The 27,399-nt window shown below is 37.7% G+C and overlaps 1 protein-coding gene across 2 annotated transcripts; it reads right to left on the minus strand.

The window, feature by feature from the left end:
* Positions 1-441: 441 nt before the first annotated feature.
* On the minus strand, positions 442-27,286 carry LOC306864507 (nipped-B-like protein B). 2 transcript variants are annotated; one of them, XM_079408552.1, is made up of 47 exons: positions 26,966-27,286; positions 23,028-23,171; positions 22,306-22,471; positions 22,090-22,190; positions 21,082-21,190; positions 20,770-20,921; positions 20,329-20,477; positions 20,101-20,182; positions 18,822-19,361; positions 17,049-18,599; positions 16,761-16,883; positions 15,423-15,611; positions 15,242-15,310; positions 15,075-15,164; positions 14,856-14,956; positions 14,665-14,751; positions 14,351-14,582; positions 13,160-13,311; positions 12,889-12,969; positions 12,702-12,802; positions 12,496-12,625; positions 11,569-11,651; positions 10,896-11,028; positions 10,664-10,807; positions 10,496-10,582; positions 10,191-10,411; positions 9,980-10,082; positions 9,803-9,901; positions 9,573-9,719; positions 8,942-9,076; positions 8,572-8,670; positions 8,414-8,467; positions 8,006-8,114; positions 7,792-7,928; positions 7,559-7,699; positions 7,376-7,469; positions 7,128-7,282; positions 6,357-6,447; positions 6,090-6,263; positions 5,786-5,976; positions 5,597-5,704; positions 3,864-4,064; positions 3,573-3,719; positions 2,825-3,147; positions 2,542-2,716; positions 1,640-1,816; positions 442-1,548 (listed from the first exon to the last, which is right to left on the minus strand). In XM_079408552.1, exons 2-47 carry the CDS (start codon positions 23,089-23,091, stop codon positions 1,183-1,185), a joined length of 8,163 nt encoding a protein of 2,720 aa, XP_079264678.1. In that variant the 5' UTR covers positions 23,092-23,171; positions 26,966-27,286; the 3' UTR covers positions 442-1,182. The 2 variants fall into 2 exon arrangements, with proteins under 2 accessions (XP_079264678.1, XP_079264677.1); XM_079408551.1 differs by having other exon boundaries at positions 22,060-22,190; positions 26,966-27,252.
* Positions 27,287-27,399: the final 113 nt, after the last annotated feature.

Below are 27,399 nucleotides of genomic sequence, written 5' to 3' on the forward strand. Positions count from 1 at the left end.
TGCGCGTGCTTCACGTAAGAGGATATGAATATTCACCTCTCGTCCTGAAGGTGTCACCATCTTTCGAATTGCTCCACTAAAAAAACAACTGTATGCACCCTATTATTAATGTAGATGTGTATTTCAGTAATAAACTTAAGTAGGAGAGTTTCAGTTACCAGCATTTATATCAAAATATGGATCCCATGTCTGCAAAACTAACATTTTAAATGAAATATTGATAGCTAATCGATATCGAATCCGAATCGAAACCATAAAAATAAGAATCTAATCGCAGAATTGGTCACAATACCCAGCCCTAGTGTATACATATGCAGACATCTATGATAAATCTTAACATCACTCATCACTCATAAAATAAAATCTCCAGCTGACAACACTTTCAAAAACGATGCATGAACGTGAACATCAAAATCAAAGTCAAACGCAAACCAGACAAGTAACAAAGAGAAGTAAAAAAATTTATTGCAGTATTTGCTCCTCCACACATGCTGGGGGTCCCTCGTCCCGCTGTGGGGTGTAGAGACCCAAATCCTGACCCAATACATCAAAATCTACATTTACAAAAAACCCTCCCTTCCATGTAGGCAACAGATACTGCATGCTCTGCTTTCAACTGAATAAATTATGTCCAGGAGACTCCATTTTACAGCACAAAAGAAGTAGAACATAAATCAGAGGAGATGTTTCAAAGTTTATTTCCCTGGAAACTGAGCTAAGCTAAAGAAATCCATCCGGTGCTAGGTTAAACTCCAAGGTCACTTTATTAAGAACATCAACAGACTAATTTCCAACATTCACTTTAGGTTTATTTCTTTAAACAGAGTTTTTTTCGTCAGAGATATAAACATTTTTTGTTTCTGTTTTGTGTTAAACTATGATACAGTGGAGGGGGAAAAAATTCAAACAACCAAGTTGCTGCACAACAGCGAAGGAGCTCCGTTTCTTTCTTTTCCGTTTAACTTAAAAGATGTACAGGAATCACATCTACATTTCCAAATAGACCACACTTTTAAAATTGTCGTTCTTTAATTCGTCCAGTTCCTGCCTTGTATCTTAAAACCTGTGAGTCTGTGGTACTCTTTTCTCTGCGACTTAAGTTTACAAAATGTTAAATCCTGATGAAGTTTGGCTGCTGAGAGTCTGTTGGGTGTAACAGTTCCAGAGTTATTACAGATTTAATTAGCTGGAAGTTCCTTCCTTGGCTGCGTACAGCGAACGTAAAGTCTGCACTACTTTGTTGGACAGTTTGTGTGCGCTTGTGAAGGCAATTTTCTTGTAAATAATGTCAGACTCCTTTATAGTGTCCATCCAAGGCACCAGTTTACGTCCGTCGCGTTTCTTGGCCTCTGCCCAGGTGCCGGAGTACGATCCAGCCATCCAGCGAACGCTGTAGCCTGTGCTTGTCTTCTGAATGACGCGTGCTATCTGCGGCCGGTCCTTGTACTTGGGGCAGCGGATAGCGATGACGTCCATGGCTTCTACCGTTTCATTCATGTGACCTGATGCCTCTGCGGAATCTCCGCCTCTTCTGGATCTCCGTGACGACTAGAAGGGAACAAAAACATGCCGTTTTAAAGTGACGGTAACGTTAGACATCGAGAGTCGAATGAAAACATCAGCACTGGGGCTTTCTTACCCCAGGAGCCTTTTCGTCCGCATCACTGTCGTCGTCGTACGAGTCAGCAGCATTATTCTTGGGGCTGGAGCCTCCTAGTAGAGCAGTGATGGCTTTATTTCTGGCGTGGATACTGGCTGAAGCGTCCCCTTCCTCATCTTCCTCATCTGGGTCCAAGTGCTCCATTAGTACCTTAAACTGTGGAATAAAACATTTAGAGATGGTCGGTTTGATTCATTTTTGTGAATCAGTTCAAACTGTCTACTTTAATAAATCAATTCAAGACAATTCAATGAGCTGTTTGCCCCAATATTAAAATGTCTTCAGTTGTTATTTTAGTATGATTTATATAGTATTCTAATATTAATTAATATGTTGAACTATCTTTTATTTTTATATATTCAGTTTTCTTGTTAAATAGATAAAATTTAGCCAAATTTTTATAACCTAAAAAAAATATATATTTTTCAAAAATGTATATTATATTTAATCCAAGCTTTATTTCAGTTAATGAAAATTATTTTTAATAGCTTGTTTTCGTTAACATCAATACTTTATTTTATAATAAACATTTATGATTATTAATGCTTTTAAAAAAATGGGATAATATTAATTATTAAAAAAATAACATGCCCTGATTATTTGCCTGGAACCCAACAAAACTTTTAAAAATGAAGAAAAAAAGAAATTACAGTTTTAAGCAATTTTCTAATTATGTTACAGCAAATAAAAAAATAAACATGATAAAAAGACTGAAAAAAAAGTAAAAAACCATAAAAAAATAAATAAAATTATATATATATGTATATGTGTGTGTGTGTGTGTGTGTATGTATGTATGTATGTATGTATATGTATGCAAATAGTTGTATTTTTATTATAAACAAATCTAAAAACTCTTAAAAAGAAAATCAGAATGTTTACATCTAAATACTGTCTGACGACTCTCCTCTTGGCATCGTAAGAAAGATCTGCATTGGACAGGTTGTTCGACAGGTAGTCCAGTGTCTGCCGTGGATTGAAATGCACATTGGCCTTCCTGTTTACAGCCTTATCATAAACCTTTGCAGATTCCGTAGGCGAGTACTTCTGAATTTTACTGCAGGAAGAGACAAAGAGGCGTTTGTTATGGAGCCAGTGACCACAGTGACACATTACATCAGTTATGTCAGACCAGAATGTGTTTGGACCAGCGAGTAAAGCTCACCTGTCAGAGAAGCCGTAGAGGTTCTTAAGGTGCTGCTTGAGCATGAGGAGCAGCAAGATGCCCTGAGAGGCGTTGGCAAAATCCAATAAGGGCTCGGGGTTGTCAGGTAGACGCTGCATGACCTTATCCACATCCTCCAAGTCGAGGTCTGAATCTGAGTCAGAGTTCACTGCAGCGGATCGTCTGGGTTTCTTTGGTCGACGGATGACATCATCGCTGCTATCGCTGTCACTGCTGCTTCCTCTGCTACTCTCATCCTCAGAGCCATATTTTTTCCCTCTTTTTTTCTTCTTTTCCCGTGGTCTAGGCTCTTTTAGCAAAGACTGTAATACAAGGCAAGATTGTTAGAACACAATGTCAGCGCTTGGAAAAAAAAAAAGGGTGGTGCAACCAAAATTTGATCAATTTACTAATTTTAAAAGCTGTTATTATTAATTAAAATAATACAAATTTTAACAATAAAATTAAAAGTACTAAAAATCACATTTGTTAAATGAAATAAAGCGAAATATTGGATGAAAAACTTTAATAATAAAATTTTATTTAAGCCAAATAATTAAAATAAAATGAATAAAACAAAAAAATAATAACAATGACAAATGCATGCATTTAAGGGTAAGGAGGTGGATATTTGTATTTAATACTACCCCTTTTCATGCCACATTAACTTGACTTCAATCATATATAATAGAAGTTAGAGTAAAAGGATAGAAATTCAACACAGTGAGCGGTGGATAAAGCAGCACACCTCTTTGAAGGACTGCAGCAGGTTGCTGCCGGACACTGATAGTGTGATGTCTACATGGTGCATGATGAACAGCGGCTCTTCCTGACTCTGATATGGGAAGCAGGCGAGATTGTCTGCGATATACAGCAGCATGTTCACATCTGACTTCTGCATGGGAAGAAAACAAAACAGCATTATTTAAGACACACAGGCCACTCAAAATGCTGGCAGATAAAGAAAAGCATAAACTGTAGCTACAGAAGATAATTATCACCAGTGACATATAATGCAAAACATAAAAAAAACACTGACTGTGTTGTCATCAAACAGGTTGAGCAGCGAGATGAGGAAAGCCCTGCGGTGTTGTCTGTTTCCGCGCACCATGGTGTAGAGGTGAGAGCAAAGAGCCACATTTGTCTCATCCTGGCGGAAACCCCTGATTACTGTTTCCTTTGAATCCACGATGGCTTGCTGCACCTGATAGGACATCTTCATCCCTGCCACAGCCTTCATCTGTTTGAATGACATACGTGGCCAGGGTTATTTTAGTATAACTGACATATTATAGTTTTTATTAATATTTGGAATTAATCTGGTCACATTTTACAATAGGGTTAGTTATTTAACACGAGTTAACTACATTAGTTAACAAGAACTAAGAATGAACAATACTTCTACAGCATTTATTTATCTTAATTAATGTTAATTTCAGCATTTACTAAAATTTGTGTGTTTATTAACATTAGTTAATGCACTGTGAACTAGCATGAAACAACAATGAGTGTGTTTTTATTAACATTAATAAAGATTAAGTGTAATAAATGCATTGTTCATGTTAACTAATACATTAACTGTTTACAAATGACACCTTACTGTAAAGTGTTACCATTCATTTTATATTTTATAATATTATATATTAGTTCTGTCAAATGATGTTTTGAAAGTTTTTGAAAGTTTGAAAGTTTTTTGAAAAATGAAAGTTTTTGTTTGCATAATGTGTGTTCTGTGTACATTTATTATTTCTATATAAATACACGCACATACAGTATATATTGTGAAAATATTTACATGTATTTACATGTCTATATTTATATTCATCTAATGTATATTATAAATAAATATTTAATATATAAACAACATATTTTTCTGAAATATATACATGCATGTGTGTGTATTTATACACAGTACACATACATATATTATCTAATAATAATAATAATAATATATTATATCTATATTATAATAAATATAATATCTAAAATATTTATTTTGGATGCAATTAATCATGATTAATCGTTTAACATTATTATATATACACATACACACACACACACACATACATATATATATATATATATATATATATATATATATATATATATATATATATATATATATATGTGTATATATATATATATATATATATATATATATATATATATATATATATATATATATGTGTATATATATATATATATATATATATATATATGTATATATATATATATATATATATGTATGTATATATATATATATATATATATATATATATATATATATATATATATATATATATATAAAATATATATTTTTTTTTAGGTATTTTTAAAAATGTGTTTACATAGTTTATTAATTTTACTTTGGTTTTAGTCTTAGTTATTTTAGCACGTAAAGTTAACTAAATAAAAATGATGCTTTGGCAACTAGCTGAAATAAAACTTTATTTTTTTAGAATAATTTAATTTTTTACACTTGTTAGCAACAGCTGTAAGAATTTCTCATTTATAATTATTAATTTGTTTTCTGTATTCTTTTTTCAGTTTACTATTATTATTATTATTATTATAATAATATGTAAACGGTTTTAGTTTAAAAAAAATAAAGGGATTGAATTGAAAAAAATATATATGTATATATATATAATTTAATTAACTTTTATTTCAGGTAATACTTTTTAATGGTTTTAGCCTAATGCACCTGATGTATTAAAATTTCTTGCAGCATCATACATGAAAAATGCATGTTGGTTGTTCAAATCCACTTACGTGAATGAATCCCGTGTATTTCTTATCAATCTCCACCAGCTGTTGATCAGCTTTATTCCTCATTGTGGGTTCCAAGTCGGTTCCCATTGCGATAAGATACGGAACGCACTGATGGAGGAAGAAACAAGCCCGTTAAATTAAAGGCTCTTTCAGTCTGGCTTTAGGAGAGTTTGTGCAGAGGATACGTACCTGTACAGGATGAACGAGGCCTTGGCTGAGCGTCAGGGCGATTACATTGAGGGCAAAGTGCCTTACGCTGGATTGCGTGTGGAAAAAGCTCTCCAGCACCTGCTTGAGGTAGAGCTGCATGATAGAACTGCTCATGCCAGATGTGATGTCACCCATCTCCTTCAGGTCCTCCTGCTTGGACATCTTCTTCCCTGAAAAGACCAAAGACAAAGAATGAGAACAAAAATAGTTGACTGGCTAGCTACTTACCAAGTGACAGATGCATTGAACACAGACAAGAAAATCCATTATAAATGACACTCACACTCCCTGTCGGCTTCCTGCATGCGCGAGTCTTCCTCCTGCAGGTATGTCTGCAGGTTCTTTAGCACCTGGATCTTCAGATTCACTGACGTATTCCTGTCAGCCAGGAGGCAGTTGTAGAGGTTTTTCACATCTGAAGCAAACATTAGCCCTGGGTGCTGGATGAACAGGAAGCCTGGAGAACCAACAGATCATGGTTTTGTTTACAGTGAGTGAAGTGAAAAGGTGAAAACAAGAAATGTAGTGATTATGGAGAGCAAATATTTACCTAGACCAATGATGGCCTTGGTCTGCACCTCCTCATCCTCATTTTTAGTGAAATACAGCAGCAGCTCCAGCACTTTGTCCTTTATGACCACCTGAAAGAGAAGAAGACCGTTAACCAGACAGGTAAAGGAGTGAATCTTATGAAAACATTTCAAGGTTACATTTGATAAAGGAAATGAAATATATTATAGGGCCATTAAGACATTTTCATATTGTGACATCATATGATGACATTATGCTTAAATGGCATTTCATGTCAATTAAGCATTTTCCTCAAAATTCTCATTCTCATAATGTTTCTGGATGTTTCATTTTTGTTTGTTTTTTGGTACAAAAATTCTCCTCATTACTGTCAATTCTCATCCGATTCTAACTGCTGTAGTACAATTGTTTTTATTAGTTTTTAAAATGATGTAAATCAGCATTATAAGAAGCAATGATGTATAAACAATGTAAATGTATCAGCTTTTTCATATTAACAGCAATGAGTTTTATTAACAAGCAACAGTCTGTGATCTAAAAGAAAAAAGTAATAATAAATATAAAAAAAAATATATATATATATATATATATATATATATATATATATATATATATATATATATATATATATATATATATATATATATATATATATATATATATATATGACCAGTCTTTTGTAGTCCATTATAGTCTATAATAAATTGCTGTACTTAAAACTTGTCAACATATATTAATGCATCCAAATTTTTCCTTGGATTTGAGACTTCAGAAATCATCAGGATCTCACCTTAGTACTGCCTTTGAACTCCTCTTGGTCAAAGTCGAAGTGTCGGCACAGGGCACCCACAGTGAAGAGTGAACGCAGCAGTGCAGGTTTATTAGAAACAAGTACAGTGCTGTTCGAGTCTTCCTGATGCTGCAGCTTCAGCTTGTTTAGTGCTCCTTCGCATGAAACAAGAAGAATTTTAGAGTGATTAACACTCTCAGGATCATAGAAGAGCAAAAGACTCCTGACAGGCGTTGAAATGTACTCACCATAGTATCGGTTGAAACAAGACCACACAAACTTGTAGTTATGGGTGACCTTATTGACAACCGCACCAAGACAACTCACGCAGTGCTGCACAACCTGCAGGAAACAAGGCAGATGGCACCATGAAGTTGTTGACACACAAACTGCTGGACACCAGAGCTGCTGATACTCGCTCTCCAACTGACCGTCATGCCGTATTTGATGATGAGTTTCATCAGGTCTTCTTCGATGGTGGTGAGGAAGTTTTCACTCGGATGGTCCATCAAAGGAACAACGAGCTCCAGGATTTTAGCCACATTACAGATCACCATAAAATCACTCTGAGTCTGTAGGGACACAAGAAGCACCTTCACTCTCTGGCCTCTAGATGGCAGCACAAGACCAATTATTGCAATACATTCCCAGACAGCATACTCACATTACACTTTGTGGTCAGGTATGGCTGCATAGTCATGGCATGTTTCACCATCAGTTGGGGTCGGATCTTGCTAAACAGGTACAGCGTGGTGATACATGCCACTAGGCAATTGGATGTCAACCCCTTATTCTCACAGTCTGCAAAACAAAAAAATAAATCACCAAGAATTCAATTAAGGTAAATCCTTTGCTTCATAATTTAATATAGCTCATACCTGCGAGAGACTCCTCATATTTCAGAATATGATCCACGAGACTGTCCACCAGCTGAGCACAAGCCTTCCTGGCTGGTTTGTACGAGGCATCCTCTTCTGACTTTAGCAGCTGTGACAACATAGTTTACATCAATGGTTAGGTTACTTTTTGCCTGAAAAATACATTTATTCCAGTTCACACTTCCTCTGAGGCTAACGCTATGTTCAGTTCAACTCAGAAAGCCAGAATGTACAACTTCCTACTTTAGAAAAGAGCAACAGAATGGATTGAATGAGTATTTTGCTCTTCTCTCACCACTTTCCAACCTTTCAAGGTACTATCCCAGATCTCCGAGAACCCCTAAATGCACTACTAAGCATTGGAAAAGCAAATCCAAATTGTCCTTGATCCATAGATGGGCAACTTACATTCTGAAGGAGCTGTTCGAACCAGTCGTAACCGGAATCCTTGCATGCAGCGACCTGAGAGACAATGATTCACGTCAGAGGGACATAATGTGACCTTAAACGTGTATTAAAGTACATGTCCCGAGGGTCCGATTTTAGCCCACTCTGCAGATCCTTACTACGTCTGTGATGTTGAGAATCTTGCGAGTCATGGCCTCTTTATCGTGATTAGGTGTTGGGGTGAACCAGAGCTTCTGAAATGTCTCATTAACCAATTTCTGAATAAGAGATGGCAAAAATAAACTGCTTATTACATGACTGCACAATAAAAAAATTTTTTTAAACATTTTTGCATGACTAGAAATGAGAAAAAAGTCCCCTAAATAAGATTTTTTTTAAATGGGACTACTAGCTTATAAAGTAAATCAACTTAAACATTTTGTTTTATTATTTAATTTAGTAATTTCCCAATAAAACACAGAAAACAAAACATGTACATAAATTTGAAGTACATGGATTCCAGATTTGAAAAGAGAAAACGCAACTAACCTTGATGCCTTCTTCATCATTGACCCTCCTGATCATCTTTACACACATCTCTGTGATCTTGTTGAAGGTGGGCTGCTCCAGACAGATGTCCCGCAGGATTTTAATAACTCTCTTCCTCACACTGATGCCCGTGTCCTGCAGAAAACATTCGCCAGCTCAAATCAGCCTACATGATGCATTCAAAGCAATCAGTTTTCACTGCTAACTGGAAATAAAAGCATGCGTTAAATTTACAATAATAGTTACAACTGTATACATAAACCCAAATGGAGTGATCAACTTAAAGCAGAGGGGACCTTGTATCAAACTGAACTGAGTTTTACCAAATACATAAATTAGTTAATTAATGGGTGGACATGAAATATTGAGTTGCATATGGTTTTTAAAAAGGTGAGAAACACAAAACACTTGAAAAAAAAAAGGTTTCAAGATTGACGGCATACATGGTAACAATTTAGTTTTTGTTTTATTGTAAAATTAATATTGGTGATAATTCATTTTTTTGTAGTATAACAGAAAAAAAAGAAATATTGATTAATTAAAGAAACTGCTGACTGTTCATAAAGGCATTCGCAATACAAAAACTATATCTACAATACAGACAAGTATATATGGAAAGAAAAGCACAAACCAGGATGCGCTCGATCAGCATGTCATAATACTGTTCAGTTAGCTGTGGTCGACTCAGTACGAAGCGCCCCAGCAGCTCTACCGCAGCTTCTCTCACGCTGGTGGAATTATCCATCAGTCGGCCATGAACTCCCCGCTGCATGTCCGACTAAACCAGAAAAAGCAAATGAGAATTAAACATATGCAAATGAGGACATTAAAAAGCTTAGTTTTTTTGGGAACTGCACTCACCCGTGCCAGAATGCTCGGATCCACCGCAACCACTTCAGAAAGACATTTCATCGCTTTAGTTCTCACCGCGATGGCACTTTCACCGAGAACTCTCAAAATCTACAGATACAAATGGGGAGATGTATTATTGGTATGCAAATACAAAGAAATATGCTGAGAGATGAAATGACCTCTAACCTGTGTGAGATAAATATCAAAGCTCTGTGCAAACGGCCTCATGGAGGCCAGATATCGCACAATAAGACACGAGTCCTCATAGTCGACAGTATCCGAGTTTACTCTGTGAGAAAACACAAAGCCGGTGTCAAAACGCTTCTAAACATAACGCATTTTTATTTTTTGGATGAACTATCCCTTTAACAAAGTAAAAAATTGCTGTTGTTTGTACCTTAGTGAGCTGAATTTCGATACCGAGGTCTTGATAACAGACCGGAGGAACTTCTTGCGCGCTTCGGCTTTCTGCAAGATCTCACTAGTGGTTTCGACGTCCCTTGCATGGTGCTGCCCATCGGACGAGTCGTCGTCCCTCTGACTCTGCGATTTCATGGCTTTCTCTGTCTCAGTGCTGGTGTCCCTGTACCACTGCGCGATGTAGAACTTCCGTGCAAACTTTTGCAAATGAAGACATCACAACAACATTAAAACCTCCAGATTCTAGGGCCTTTTTTGCTTGTCACAATAACATTTTCTCACCAATAGTGACGGGTCAGTCGCTACGTTCTCATCCAGGTAATTCAGCAGAGCCTTCTGCAGCTGCTGAATCTCATCGCCACCTGAGCTCTGGAAAACACAAACTGGCATGAGTTTCTTTCAGGCCATGAGGGATTCATACTTATGATGTGGCGGACTCTGATGTTTTACCTCTCCGAGGATGCGGTTGATTGAACGTTGGTCCATTTTGCTGGTGACAGCGTCTTTACGAAGACGCGCAGCCACTGTGCCCAGATAATCCAAAGAGGCCACTCTCAAAGCCATCTCTGTCTGCTTATTACTGAATTGGTGAACCTACCAAAAGAAATCAGAGTGTTGTGTGTACCGTTCAAGCGATGGAACGGTACACACTCTACCTGTGAAATATCAATCTTAAACTCACCAGCAGCCTTCCCAGAAGGCTCAGCAGCAGCTCTGCAGCCGGCCAATCAGGTTTATTCACTGTGGACAGTAGATCCTGAACAAAGTTCTCAAACAGTGGCCTGTAGTCATCCTCACCTTGCTTACTACCACACCTGAAATTTAAACAAAAATTTAATAAATAAACATAACAGCGCAACCTAATTTCCAAGAATTACAAGATTTTTCTTGAAAGAAATCAAATGTAGCAGATATCTAAAAGCATATATACAGAGCATCTGCTACTCAAACCTTTGCAGTAATATTGTTCAGTATCGTCCCTGTCTAATAACAATTGCCCACCCTCGGAGGAATTTACAAGGAAAAAAAACAAAAAACAAACTTAAATTCAAACATTTAGAGAGAGAACAAAAAATAGGTAGCCTAAATAAAACTACAACAATAATTTAGAGATGCAGATGTTGTTTTTCCTGAGATGGCATGGTTAAGCCCTCTTGAAAAGCATCGGATGAGAGTAAAACAGGTGTTTCCTGAGACAGTGTACATGCTTAGCTTAAATACAGTATGTAGAAAAAAAGACATGCATAACTGATCTCAGAAGAACATAAAATATAAATGACTTTAAAGTTCATTTTCCCCCCAATATAAATGGGTTGAAGTGTGTGGGTTGTAATAATGTCAGGGGCTTTTCTTACTTTTTGAGGAAAACGGAGAGGAAGTTTTGTGCTGTCCTCATTGCAGTCTCATATGAGTTTGTGATTAATACATCCTTATCGACCTGCACAAAATGTAATAACTTTATAAAATAAGCTTAAAAAAAAAAAAAAAATTATATATATCAAATGTTCTTGAAAAGCACTTTTTACAGAAGAGACATATCGTAATGTGACACTGCAGTCATTTCAGAATGTAGCTATTAGCTAAACAAGAATTAAAATAGGCCAAAAAAAAGGACTTAAACAGGGTCCTCTTGCTATTGTATCTTTGAGACCTCTGTCAATATAAAATGTTAACATGGAATTTGTAAAATACCTCAAAAGTTTAGGGTCAGCAAGAGTTTTTTTTATTTAAAGAAATTAATAATTGTATTCAGCATGAAATTGATCAAAAGTCACAATAACCACTTTTTAGATGCTGTTCTTTTGAATCTTCTATTTAATCAAAGGATCCTGAAAACATGCATCACATTTTCCACAAAAATAACCATCACAACAGTTTTCAACATTGATAATAATAAATGTCTCTTGAGCTCCAAATCAGTATATTAGAATGATTTCTAAAGGATCATGTGACACTGAAGACTGAAGTAATGATCCTTAAAATTCAGCTTTTACATCACAAGAAAGTTACATTTTAAAACAGAAAATACCTATTTTAAACTAATACTTCCTGTTTTTCTAAATTTTAAATCAAATAAATGCAGCCTTGGTGAACACAAGACACTTAAAAACATTTAAAAATCTTACAGACCCAAAACTTTTAAACAGTAGTGTAGGTTGTATGTTTTCTTTTTTTTCAGAAATGTCGCTGCAGTGAACATCAGGGGATGTCTACTTAGTTGATCACAAGAGCAAGGAAAATCCTCTGTTTCAACACATCAATAAATATAACTCAACTCTTACCTTTCTGTCATTATCATCATCAGAGTCCCTATCAGAAGGTAAATGGACCACACACTGAATGAGCTGCAGAACTAGTGCCGTCACCATCTGAATGTACATGGGCTCACCATCCACGTCACTGCTGTTCAGTCTGCACACAGAATACAGTCAATACACACGCTCACATTGTGCCCTTAACAGCTAGTAGACCAGACTGTAGCATTTACCTGAAATTTCTCAAGTTTCTCTTGCTGGTTGGCAGTCTGGCGAGAGAGGTGAAGATCTCCTCCAGGATCAGCTGCCTGTGTTTCTCATATCTAGAAAACACCTGGAAATTGCATAACACAACAATTTAAGATGCAGTTAGCACAGCAAAGCATAGCATAAAGAAAGCTGAACTGCACTGATACTTACAGCCGTCACTAGTTTAATGGCACAAAGCTGCAGCTCACTCACATTCTCAACAAAGAATGGAGTGATACCTAGAGACGAGATCTGTAGAGAGAGAGATACACAAGTGCGGATTTATTCATTTTGCCAATGGAAATAAAACATGAAATGAAAACCAACTACATTTACAGTCTAAATTCATGTTTCTGGTCTCATTCTGCAATGGCTGACTGCACCAAAGAACAAGAAAATGTTATACAGATGCAGCAGCAGCAGCCAGGTTTCAGACTTTCACCTGAAGAATGGTCGTGTCAGTCAACAGCTGAATCTCCAGGAGTTCAGACAGGTTACTGATAATGTCACAAACTTTGTTGTAGAGCATGACAGTAACTCTCTGCTTGTGCGTTGAGCACTTTGCTCGCTTGGCTTTTGAGCTTAGCGTTCCACCTGAAACAAGCAAGAACAGACATCATTTGGACAATTGTTGTGATGACCAGGCATGTGATCAGCTAAGGACAAATGTGTAAAAATAATTTTTTTACACATTCAGTATGACTATACAACAATAATAATAATAATAATAATGTTACTGTTATTAAAAATATTTGTATTACTCAAATTAATTTTTTTTTTATATATTACTTTTACATTAATGCCATTGTACTGTAAAATAAACATTTATTAATAATAATATTATAAATCATTTTATAGGACAACATTAAAATTGAAATACATGTATTTAAATGTATTTGAAAATGCAGCATTTTTTCTCTAAAATGTACACGATTCATGCGGGTCAGGTCGAAAAATAAAGAAATATGTAAAAATATGGACAAAATCACATCCTTGAATGACATATACCACACATCCACCTTGTCCTAACCACTCTAGAAAAAAAGTAATACATTTAAAATACTTTTATTTCATTCTAAATATAGTTCAAACCTATTAACATTTATATATCATATAACATAGATATATATATAACATATCGCTTGAGACTTTCTTATTTAAAAATTATAATTATAATTTAAAGTATAATTATATAAAGGATTGTATGATCTTTAAATAATATTGGTGTTAAAATGCAAGATATTTCAATTGTAGCTGAAGTAAACTTGCACTAGTTCCACTTTAGCACAATCAAATATACTTCAGTATATCTTTAGTTGGACTTCCACGCAATTAAAGTGCATTAAGCACTTTATTTAGTATATTTATTTTTCACTAGGATAATAAAGCAATTGCATCAAGCAATTTTTCAGTCCAGAATGTAAGCAATATGATAACATTACAGTCAATCAGAATATATTTGATAATAAGGGACCAATGAGATCTCATGGTCGGGATAAAAATATAAACCAAGCAACAGACATCTTGTCGTGTAACACTTTGTGGCCCTACCTGGTAAGGTTAAAAACTCAAGTTAGCATGGAAGGGGAAGGATCTTATAGGTTAGGACACTGTTTTAATGTCCAAAACTGACCGCTATGAGGGTCCACCCTGTAGACAGGGTCGTACTGTGGGTACAGCGTGTTTTGTAGATGGAACTTGGTGTACTGCACGACCCTCTCGATAACATCCTCAATGTAAACGGCCTTCGGCATTCGTGCTGAGGTCATGATGTTAAGAGCCGTCAGACAAGCATCAGCAGATTTGGTGACGCGTTCCATGATGAGGTCACGCCACAAACGCTCCTCGTCGTCCCTGTCGTTGTGCTGAAATCACAAGGACAGGGAACCTGTCAGCGAGAGTCAACGGCAGAGCCATTCTACCAATAGAAACTACAATGATGCTTACAAGATTCATGAGGGTGGAGAGCTTCGCACCATCCTGAATGTTTTTTTCCAAAATACTCTGGACCTTCACCATCTTATCAGAAGGAATCTGAGGATAAAAGCAGTTAGCATTAAAAGATCAGGTATTGATGTGCCCTGTCTCTTGAGCTTGGTCCCAATCTCTCCTGTTGACAGAGGTGATCCTGTACCCACCTTATGAGTGATGCCCATAGCCTTTATTTTGGCTGATTCACTGCTTAACTCCGACAGCTGGTGTTTTCCAAGGAGCAGCTCCTGAGGAATCTCGTCATCATCTGCATTCATTAAATCAATTACTGTCAAAATTGCAGAAGCATTCCAGTACAGCATTATCTGAAGTAATTTGAAAATTCAATGTCAAATGTAATAATTTCTGCACATTTGCACATTTACCTAACAATGTCAAGTCCACATCTTCAAGGTTTTCAAGAATGTTGTCAACACTGGTGGAAAATCTCTTGAACGTGGAGGAGTCCATCATTTCTGTGGAGCACAAGCTGGATTACTAAAGATCCCAGCATTTCAGATCGCTCAACGCTGATTACAAACTGAAAACATACCATCTACAGTCAGCTTGGGCTCATAGGCTTTCCTCTTTTTCTGCTTTTCCTTCTTCAACTTTCTGGCGACTGTTGTTGAAGGATGTCAAAGGTCACAGTTATTCGATTTCCACACTTCAACCCATTTGAGCAACAAAACTGCCAACATAACAAATTATAACGTGTATAACTGGTCCCTTACGATCACTCAGGATGGGTGGGGGTGAATCTTCATCCGATTCCATGGGACTGCGTTCTCTGTGTCGACTGCCTGAACTTCTCCGGCTGTCGCAGTGACCTCCACTTCGTCGATGATCTCCAGAACCCCTTCTGTCCTTTTCTTCATATTCCCATGTTTTGTCTCGGTCCTTTTTCGAACGCTTTGGGGGCACTAAAAGCCAGGAAGATGAAAAATTTGAATGGAAAAGCAACTTAATCTATCTCAATACCAAGTAATTAAGCAGAGACGACGTCAATAACACTTAAGGTTTTCATGCAAACGGGTTTGATTATTCATCAAGATCAGTTTGAATCTGGACTAGTGTAAAAACTGTCCTTAAAGGGATAGTTCACCCAAGAATGAAAATTCTGTCATTAATCACTCACCTCATGTCGTTCCAAACCTGTAAGACCTTTGTTCATCTTCGGAAAAAAAATTAAGATATTTTGATCAATTCCAAGAGCTCTCTGCCCCTCCCATAGACGGATCCTACCATGGTCAAGGCTCAGAAACGTAGCAAGGACATTGTTAAAATAATCCATGTGACATCAGTGGTTTAACCGTAATTTTATGAAGTTACGAGAATAGTTTTTGTGTGCAAAGAAAACAAAAATATCGACTTTATTCAACAATTCGTCTCTCCACCCTATAGCGCCATTTTGGAGAGTATCACATACGTAAAAAATGTATACAACGTAAGTACGTGGATACGTTGTTTACGTTCATATCAAAGCATAAACAACATAAACAATGTATCCACGTACATATGTTGTTTACGTATGTGAATTGATGAATAAAGTTATTTTTGTTCTTGTGTTCTCATAGCTTTGTAAAATTACGGTTGAACCACTGATGTCACATGGATTATTTTAACGATGTCCTTGCTACGTTTCTGAGCCTTGATCGTGTTAGGATCCTTGCTGTCTATGGGAGGGTCAGAGAGCTCTCGGAATGAATCAAAAATATCTTAATTTGAGTTCCGAAGATGAACGAAGGTCTTATGGGTTTGGAACGACATAAGGGTGAGTAATTAATGACAGAATTTTCATTTTTGGGTGAACTATCCCTTTAAAGCCATTAGAAATGGGAAGGCTAAAAGTAAACCACAATCCGTTTTGTGGTTAATGTGAATGCAAAATGGATGTGAACTAACTGCATTCTGTAGGAATATTTTGCCAATAGTTTATTAGTAACACCAAGTAAACCAAAACTTTGCTTTCCATTTCATTTTTTTAAATAAGATTGATAATGAAAACCTGATTCGGATCAAGCAGGCACATTAAGTGTAAAAACAACATTAGATTGAGTAAATGTACTTACGTTCTACAGAGCTACTGTCATCATCTGAGCTGACTTCAGCATACTTGGGCTTCTCATTAGTGGAGCTGCGTCTGCGTTTATTCATTTTCACCCTCTCACACAGTGGCATACGGGAATCCATCTCTGCCAGCACATGATGAGGAAGTTCCGTTAACACTGAATCACTGAAGCCTCTACAGAGAGGGCTACTCAAACTCTCCAAATACATATTCAGACAGTCTGTCAAATCTGTGACAGTTCATTACAATGAACTAAATAACTCACTGGTCATGGAAACAGGGGACTTACCTCCAAATTTTCCATAAGATGACCTGCTCTTGCTTGACTTGCGTGAATTACTGATCAACTTCTGGACCTCATCAATGGAAAGTTTCTTCAGAACAACTACAGGTTTGGCACCCTTATTGAGGTCCTCCACCAGGTCCAGTTTTTCTAATTTCACAAGAGGCTCGGAAAACAGCTCTCGTCGCATTTCCTGCATTACGTTACCATCTTTGTCCCGTTTCAACTTGGGAATGACAAAGTTCTTTAATGCACTCGATTTGCCCCCCAGTAGGTAGTTGGGAAATTCTGCCGTTTTACTGTCCAAGGATGGAGGTTTGTGTCCATCTAATCGGTTCTTGTCTCCACTCCGTTTCTCGTCTTTGTTGTTGGGAGTTTTGTGGACTGACCGCTCAGGTTTTGTTCGGGATTCTGCTCCACTACGAGGTTCCTGCTTCACCCGTGGACTGTCAGGACGGGAGCGCTGCTCAGGAGACCGCTTGTCCCGGGCCTCTGTTGATTCTGTGTGGCGTTTCTTTTCTTGGTCTCGATCCTTGTCCCGGACCCTCTCCCGTTCCTTGTCCTGATCTTTTTCTCGTTCCCTGTCCCGATCCTTTACCCGCTCCTTGTCCCGATTTTTAACACGATCCTTATCTCGATTTTTCTCCCGCTCTTTTTCCCGATCTTTTTCTCGCACCTTGTCCCTATCTTTCTCCCGCAGCTTGTCTCGATCTTTCTCCCGTAGCTTGTCACGCAGCTTGTCTCGATCTTTCTCCTGCTCCTTGTCCCGCAGCTTGTCTCGATCTTTCTCCTGCTCCTTGTCCCGCAGCTTGTCTCGATCTTTCTCTCGCTCCTTGTCCTGATTATCCCCTTCTTTTTCCCGTTCCTGGTCCCGATCTACGTCCTTGTTGTGCTCTACCCGGCTGGACTTAGATGTGTCTGATCGTCTGACTTTAGAGCCTTCACTGTCCCGATCTTTTTGCCTCTCCTCTTTGCTCTCTCGAGTCGCCTCCAACCGTCCTTCCTGTTTTCTGGGAGTTTCATGACCTTTTCCCTCAGGCCTCACTTTGTCAGGTTTACCGTCATGTCTGTGCTTGGAGGGATCTGATTTCTTTTCTGAGCTGACTTTGTGGGAGGTCTCCCGGCGGTTCTCGTGCTTGTGTTTGGGAGTCTCTGGTCGTCCATCTGAAGCAGTTTTCTGTGGCGTAGTTTCCACCCGTTGCTTGATGACTTCTGGACGACCATCTACAGTCCTCTGCACCTCTCCATCTGTCTTTGATTTAAGCCGCAAGACCCCGGTGGATTCAGAACCATCTTCTGGCCAGCGCTGGGCCTCTGTTGCAGGGACAGGACAGGAGTCCACTGGCCCTTCCACCCTGCCTGCCTGCTGCAGGTCTATACTGACCATCAATGCCGGCCGACTGGCTCCGTTACTAGCAGCACAAGCCTCTTGAGGTACCAGTTTGTTCCCAGCATTGCATCCGCCACCCACACCAGGTGTTCCAGAAGCGCCCGCGGTACCCGCAGCTCCTGGTTCCTGAGGGTACGAATCCTGCTTTCTCTTCTTCAGAGGTTTATCTGCAAAGTTAGAATCATATAGGTAAGAAGCAGTGTTCAACACATTTACAACACATCAACAAATATGAGTGGATGAGTGGGTGCCAGAACATTGCTAGCAGTTGTAGTTAGCACATTACACCTTCACAAGCACCAGTAATAGAAGCGGTCATTCAGATTAAAGCATTTTGATAATCGCTTAAAAGCATGCACGTCAAGTGACAACTAGAAAATAAACACAACCTTTATCTTGAACTTCCTTAGAGCAGCGTTCTCGTTCTATAGCGGATTCCCTCTCAATCCTTTCGATCTCAGCAAGAGCATCCAGCTCTGCCTCGTCGTAGGGGGTTCCACTAACTACCCCGGGTTGCTTGGCTGCAAGTGCCCCAGTGTTCTGTAGTACAGGAACCTGCTGGTAGGCCGACTGCTCACCCGAAAGACACTGTCCTGCGGAAAGCCGTTCCTGGGGGTTCCGGTGGTATGGTAAGCTATTACACGATAGTTCATTCTCAGCATCTGAGCCATGCTCTACCGCCGACAACGGCTCAGCTGACTGCTCAGTCTCAGAAGACTTCACTCGAGACAACTTTATTGTTAGCTTTGTAGAGTCTTTAGTGGGTGAGCTGACAATGTCGTACATGGCACCTTTACCCCCCTCATCTTTCATTAACTTTTTCTGCTTCTTTTTCCGTTCGGGAGAGTCTAACAGGTGGTCAGGAGCAGCATCTCTTGGGGAGGTGTAGGGTGGAGGAGACTGAAGAATCAAGGGCGGCCGAGATCCAACTGAAATGTAACCAACATAAAATAGAAAAATCATACTTCTGTGTAAATCAGGAATATGGCAACAGTATGAACCAGTATGTCAGAGTTTGGTTGGTTTAATCTCTGCATCGTTGCACATCCACGTTACCCTCCATGTCCATATGTTAAGTCTGACCTTGTGAGTCCAAACCCTTTATAAGATGCCAAAAGCAAACAACATAGGGTCATAATATAAAGTTACCATGTATAATTAATGATCCTAACTTTTATCTCCATACAAAAATCACAGTTAACCAGATAGTGATTCATCTTTCATGAATTCATCTTTCGTGAATTAAATATCTGTTGAGATAATATTCTCAAATTAAAAAAGTAGAGGCTTGGACTCAGAAACAGTACTCCTTACATCACATCTTAACAATAGGAGAGTATTAGTTTCTCATAGCTGCTTGTCTCTGAATATATTTCCTTGGGAGAACAACAAGCATACAATACAATACATACATACTATACGTACAAGCATATGTGTAAAGGGTGTATGTTGAAAGTGACAATAACACAAATTAAACAATGAATCTGGCATTATCTCAAACTTACAGTGGTACACAACTGCCAGTAGTAAAGACTGTGGTACATACGTTGATGCCGCAAACATACCCAAAGTACAATTTGAAAAAAGACCAGTGGGGGTGTAAATAGGGGCCAAAAAGCATATCCCACCTAAAAGTGGTGTAGGTACAAAAATTGAGATTCAATCTACCTTTCGGAGTTCCTTCACTTCCAGCAGGGGAGCAGACGGAGCGTACAGGAAAAGAGGCGTTTCTCATAGCGGGGTCACTCTCCTGTGAAAACACAGACAACATGGGTTGAAAAATGTGCTGTTAATACAGATCTAGGCCCAATCTAATTAAGAAAAATAATCTGGAGGCAGAAATACATGTAAGGTTAAAAAAAAAAAAAAAATAAACTTTTGTTGGCAAGCACTCACATCATTTCCAAGTCTCTGGACGATGCTGATGAACTCATCGTTGGAGCAATGCCTCGCATTATGGTTGGAGTTACCCGACACTTGACAGGAGACCTTGTTGTCATGGATGTTCCTCATGCCACCAGGAACTATCGGACTGGATACGGATACTGCAAAAAAAAAAACCTCACTGATTTATTTCATTTGGAATAATCTGCAATGACTAATTTTCACAATAAGAACAAGAATATGCATTAAAAAATTAAATACACATTTCAGTTTTTGATTTTAACATCAAGGCATGGTTTTCAGTCATTCCATTCAGCAAGGGACATGGATAAAAGAAGATTTACTAAGAACCAACCTTATTAAAACCACTTTTCCTTGAGCCTTGAGGTGCTTTAAGACTAGAGATACTGACAATACTCTTGAGGTTCTCTTCAGAGTAGAGCAGGGACTCACCTTGCTGGATCTGTTGGTGCTGAGGGTAGCTGGGTGGGTGGTTGTACTGCATGTAGCCTGCGGGACTCTGTGGCGCATATGGGCTGGGTACTGGGCTGTTCTGCTGGGGCATGTACCTGGTACCAGAACCCGCCTGAGGTTGAACATATCGGCTGTCGAGTAAGAGAAAAACCGGTCAATTATACGGAATGGGAATTGAACCAGGCTTTTCTGCATATTTTAATTACTTCAATCACACTATTTGCCATTCAAATGGTATGCTGTTTGCCACTTACCTATCTAACCCAAATAAAAAGGAAACTGGAACAGTACCTGGGAGGGCTCGGAGTTATAGTGGTTTGCTGGTAGTTTGACGCTGGACTTCCATGCATTGAATTCTGAGGCATCTTGTACGGTGGTATCATTGGCTGTTGCATTAAACCTTCGAAGCAAAAAATAAAGAGTGTCAACAAATTTTAATTTTAAATGTTGACTTTGTGTGGCAAATGACATGGCAATTCAAGCTTATATTTGCCATGCTGTCTGACTAGAACTCCAACTAAATAGAATAGTTTTAACTCAGTTAGTAATAAAATAACATTGTGCAATTTGTGACCCAAATGTAAAAAATATTGAACACTTACAATATTTGTAAATATACACCACTGTTCAAAAGTTTATGATCCGCAACATTTTTTGAGTTAATTAAATGTTTTTTTTCCAGCAAGGAAATAAAAACTGACAGTAAAGACAGTAAAGGCAGTAAAAAAAAATGATATTTCAAATAATTATTTTGGACTTTATATTTATTTAGCAGAACAATTGTTTTCAACCGTGATAATAATAAGAAATGTTATTTACGCACCAAATCAGCATATTAGAATGATTTCTGAAGGATCATGCGACACTGAAGACCGGAGTAAAGGAAACTGATAATTCAGCTTTGCCATAACAGGAAAAAAATAAATACAATTTTAAAATATATCAAATATTATTTCACAATATTACCATTTTTACTATATGTTTGAGAAAAGGAGACTTTATTCAGAAAAAAAATTCTTGCCGATCACAAACTTTTAAACAGTAGTGCAAGCCCAGAGTCAAAATGTAAAAAGATTATATTATGGCAGTTTCAAAGGCATTTGGATTTCATATATCTAAAAATATTATTAAAGTTACCACTAATTAACACTAACTACAGTCTGGGAGCTACAAAAAAAATGGGATTTCTAATTCAGGGAGTTTAAACAGAGATCACAGAATAAAAGCATGCCCAGACTAAACAGCTTTATTTCTGCAGTTTCTCCTTACCGCCCTGAACCCCGTATCGGGTGGGCGTACTTTTCTCCCTGAAGACATTGGGGTTCCTGGACAGCACTGTCTGTAGCAGTAGAGGCACATCTCCTTCCGGGTCATCACTGCCCAAGTTGTCCTTCAGCTCTCTGCATGTAAAACCACAAAGACTGAATGAGACGCACAGATATTTCACAACTCATGTAAAATACCCACATTTGGTGAGGAAGCACTGAAGAAAGGAGGCCGAGGTGAGGTACCCACATGTGCTCGGTGGACACCTGGTTGAGGCTGTGGGCCAGCTGGGACACGAGAGTGTCATCCCGCCGGGACAGCAGACAGCTGACCTCCTCGGCGATCCTCCCATTATATAGCAGGCTCTTAGTGGTGGTGGCAGGTAGAGGGGAAGGGAGAGGCAGCTGATTTAACACTGAGAAATAAACACACAAAAATTGAGTTATTCCTCATCACAACAGGAGACATGAAATATTTCACTCATTTCTTGGGGACTTCCCGTTTCGATCAAGTCACAAAGAAAATTATTGCCTGTACAAATCAATTCCAAGTCCTATCGATTTAAAAGGCATGAACAAACATTTAAACAGCATCTTCGATAGCCAATCAAAAGAGGGCATTCATCAGTGTATACAGTCTAGATGAATATTTATGAATAAGATTTCGAAGATACACCAAGTAATTTTAACACCCAAAGAGAAATTAACAGTACTTTCGATAAATGTTTTTATCCGTGTATGACAAAAAGACACTTTATCATGCATAAGGGTGGTCTCCCTCTTTTGGTGGCCACTATGTTCATGTCAAACGATGAGCTGAAGACTACAAACTCTAGATAGTACTCCTATTATCTTTACATTTTATCTTTACTTTACATTTCAAAATGTGTTTAAGAGACACAATGTGTATGAATAATTTGTTAAGGGAGGTTTGTTATACAGGTTCTGGTAGCAAGCGTTTGTGAAACTTACGGTCAGTGAGGCTTGCGATCCCAGCGAGAGTGGTGATAGGAACATGAGGCATATCCCCATTCATGCTGAAGAAGGGCAGGGAGCTCGCGTGGATGCACAGGTCGCTCAGTGTCGCTGCTCACTGATCCACCTTTACATCTTTCGCTGCAAGAGGAAGAAGAGGACATGACAACATCATCATCAGGATCAGTATTATGAGAACTTCCTTTTCTGACATATGGAAACAACAGCGCCATATTGCAATTAAAATACTTTTAGGAATGTAAGTGCTATGATGCCAGGAAACCAGAGAACAGTACAAATCAAGTTATTACAGTTCTGATGACACTTGTTTTATTTACTTAATCTTGTCAGTTTAGTTTAATATTTCATAAAGAGGTTTTTATTGTGTTCATTTTTAATTTGTATACTACCATTCAAAAACATATATACTTTCATTCAACAAGGCTGCATTCATTTGATCAAAAGTGGCAATCTTACAAAAGATTTATATTTTAAATGCTGTCCTTTTAAACTTTCTATTCATCAAAGAATCCTGAAAAAAGTTTCCACAAATATATTAAGCAGTACAAATATTTTCAACATAGATGATAAGAAGTGCTTCTTGAGCAGCAAATCAGCATATTAGAATGATTTCTGAAGGATCATGTCACAATGAAGACTATTAAAATATATAAAAGTAATTTTATTCTGTAATAATATTACTGTTTGTATTGTATTATTGACCAACTATATGCAGCCTTTGTGCATATAACTGCTTTTAAAACATTTATGAAAATCTTACCAACCCTAGACTTTCGAATGGTAGTGTATATTTTTTCACAACTAGTTTTGTCTCCATAATAGCGATGATAACATTGCAAACACCACGTTTTTCCTTATAATATGACCACTAGATTCAAAATAACCCAGTGTTCTAATAAACATGACACTGATTGCTAGCACTGACATCTGGAGATCTGGAATGTAAAACATAGAAAAACCAAAGGAGGTAACTATATATAAAATTTAAAAAATGGACCCATGGAGCCATATACACAAAAACAAAAACCTTAATTTTAAACTTACCTTATGCATTATGCACAGAACAAAAGAGAAGCAAGGCCAAAACTACACGCGCATCTGCTCGTCAAATGGGCTTTATTTTGTAGTTGCCCCTCCCCCCTATGCTTCTAAAACTGCCTGCAGGAGGGTTTCCCATCAGGCAGTGGGACAGGCTGCAGGAGACACGGTCCTGTTGAAACAGGAAGGTCTTCCCCAGACGGTTGCAACAAATTTGGAAAAACCAAGAGTTTGGCTTCAGCTGCTCAAGAGCCAATCGTTTCCTCTCACAAACCACCAGAGTCTCAGTGAGACTCCAACATCAATTCCAAAACATAAAAGACGAGCAGCTGCCTGTGGATACCCTGCGTCTTACTGCAACGAGACATTCAGAAAATACAACTAAAAAGAAAAAAATACTTGAGATAAATTGCAATTTCTTTTTACGGTAATGGCCTATGTAAACAAGAACAGAAATTGACCAATATTGTTAGTTTTTTTAAAACCATTATTGATTATTTTATATATAATATTCATGGCTAATTTTATTATTAATATTACTATTCTTAATAGAAACAATGTTTTAGATATATACATTGTAAATATTTTATTATTATTATTATTATCAAAATAATAATAATTATTGTTATTATTAACTATATTAATAACAATTATCAATTAATATAATTTAGTAATAAACACATTTTTATATTATGTACGTTACATATATCATTATTAATATTAGTATTACGCAATATGCAATAATAATTAAAATTGTTATTATTATTATAATTTTGCACACAAAAAAAATGAATTTTGTTATTTACATTTAGATATAGATTTGGAGAATACACACTTCTAGTTAATTTCTTGAATCAACCTTTAGCATTCAAGAACATCAAGTACAATTTTATATAAACAGTTTGACTAAGAACTTGCAGAGTAATCCACTAATTCTACAGGTGGTTCTGGCAGGCGGTAATCTCTAATTGATGGACACAATAATATAATATTTAGGCCATAATTACACAACAACAAATAAAAAAGGACTATACAACACAATTTTGGATGTGCATGGGTAGACAGAGTCTCTGGATGGATCCTTCCTGACTAGTTCTCTCTCTTTATTTCAATATCTATCTATCTATCTATATATATATATATATATATATATATATATATATATATCTTTCTATCTATATAGGTTGGGTGACTCATCACAGTGCCTTATTGACGGACTAGACAACAGTGCAATAGTGAAACACAACCAGGAAAAGTGCTACTGTAAATACAGCTACTTGGTATTACACAAACATTTATCAGAGTAAAAATGAAAGACCACAGGAACAAATAAACAGCAAAAGCATCAAATTATGGCGAACTGGCAAGTCATTTAAAGTTCATCTGACAAGCTTCATCATGTCTGATAATTTATTAAATGTAAATATATAAATATAAGTCTCCTATGTGAAATCTAACTCCCAGATTACAACCACAGCTCAATGTTTCTGCAGCACCAGCTGCTCCAATAAAACACCACAGCAATTTAAACCAACAAATCTGACAGTCTTGTCATAAACATGAGCGATTTCAACTGTAATCCCTTCTCCGAATCTACAGTTATGAAGCCAGAAGCTTGTCAACAAACACAGTACTTTAAATTTACTTTTGGTTTTTGATTTGTGCACGTTTTGGATATCAACTGAACTGCTAAAGCTAACTGAATCCTAGCAGCATTTCATTCATTCATTCAGTCTTAGCAGTCATAACAAATCTCTCAAACGCAAGCGGGCTTTTTAAAATCAATAAAGCCTAAATAATTCATTTTAAAATATATAAAACAAATGTATTTTCTATTAAAAATATATGTTTATATAAGAGTTAAATAAAACTGATAATATTCTGTTCTTTTGAAACACATAAGCATTATAAATATTACAATATTTGTGTAAGATATTACTAATCTCACTATGACTTCAATCATTTCATATATGCTTTAAACCTTTATATTCAGAGATAATTAACATTAAACAAGCATAGAAAGTAATTTCATATTCGCCTTAGTAAATTAAACTGAGCTGCAGGTAAACCCCTTTTGAATAATAGTTATGAATTATTGGATGCCATCATTATTCAATACAAGAGTGTATTGTTTCCTCTTTATTTTGATAGATTCTCATTAATTAGGATCTCATTAATAAAACTATTCTGATGTCTAGCAAGTTCAGCTTTAAGAAAGGAGTATTGTTTATTCTGATGGATATTTAATCATGTTTACTATCTAATCTAGATGGTTATGATATTGTTTACTGAGCTAAATGATAAATAAGAGGAGAGTTTTGTTTATTTTCACAGGCGGCTAAAGAGAACTGCTTAAAATGACTATTGTTTATACTCTAATGGCTATTAAGTTTTGTTCGAATATGAGAGTATTGTTTATTCTGATTTCTAGTCTATATGGATTGTTCTGATATGATTTTGTGAACTCTGACAGATGCTGGAAACGGTTTTACTCCACAAGCACAGTATTGTTTACTCTGATGGAAGGTGAATGAGGTTTACTCTGAGAGGACAGTATTGTTTACTCTGGTCTGCGGAGCTGCAGGCCTGTATGACTCTTATCCCCGGGCTTCAGGTTCAGCTGCACACCTGCATCTCCAGATGAGCCCCCTGGACCGGCTGAGTCCGTCTAAACGGCCCGTTTTGGCCTTTCGTTCGCGAACCATCCGAACCGCGGATTCGCCTGCGGGCCCGCACCGAGCTAACGCGTATGCTAACGCGGAGCGAGGGCTGCACAACACCGATAACCTTTCGGAAAGTCCGAAGCAGTCCCACCCTGAGAACGGGCTACTGTGCTTCCCCGCTCGGAACCAGCGAAGCGGGCCCGGTGCATTTACCTGAGGCTCTGTTGAAAGGTGAAGGTGGAGGGGTTCGGGCTCGCTGTGTCCCTCTCACAACAATAATCCGGGTCGCACCGTTTCCTCTCACTGCGAACATGAAGACGGACTGGAGGCGGTCATTCCTCTCGTAGGCGCCCGCGGAAGCTCGCACTTTACTCCGGACGATGGAAGAAAAAGATTCGGTGCCGAAAGGCTCCTGGGCGCTCATAAAAGAATCCACACAGACTCTCTCTCTCTCTCGCAGAACAAAATGCCGACCGGAAGCACTGCTGCAGGAATGACTCCCTCCACCGGCGCCGAACCAACCAGCAGCGACCCGCCGACTTCCGCTGCCTGCTCTCCTCCTCCTTCCCTCCACAGCTTCCCATCCTCTCCTCTATCATCCTCCACTCTGTTTTCTTCTCCCTCCTCTCTTCTTCTCTCCTCATTCA

This window comes from Barbus barbus (assembly GCF_936440315.1).
Source record: "Barbus barbus genome assembly, chromosome: 45".
In the NCBI taxonomy this organism is placed as follows: domain Eukaryota; kingdom Metazoa; phylum Chordata; class Actinopteri; order Cypriniformes; family Cyprinidae; genus Barbus; species Barbus barbus.

Excerpts from the sequence above, each read along its gene's own strand:
- LOC306864507 (XM_079408551.1), bottom strand. The coding sequence starts at position 23,091 with ATGAATGGGGATATGCCTCATGTTCCTATCACCACTCTCGCTGGGATC. Across the intron at positions 14,957-15,074 it reads TGTGGACTTGACATTGTTAG|ATGATGACGAGATTCCTCAG; the intron begins GTAAATGTGCAA and ends TAATGAATGCAG. Across the intron at positions 6,448-7,127 it reads AGTTCAAAGGCAGTACTAAG|GTGGTCATAAAGGACAAAGT; the intron begins GTGAGATCCTGA and ends CTTCTCTTTCAG.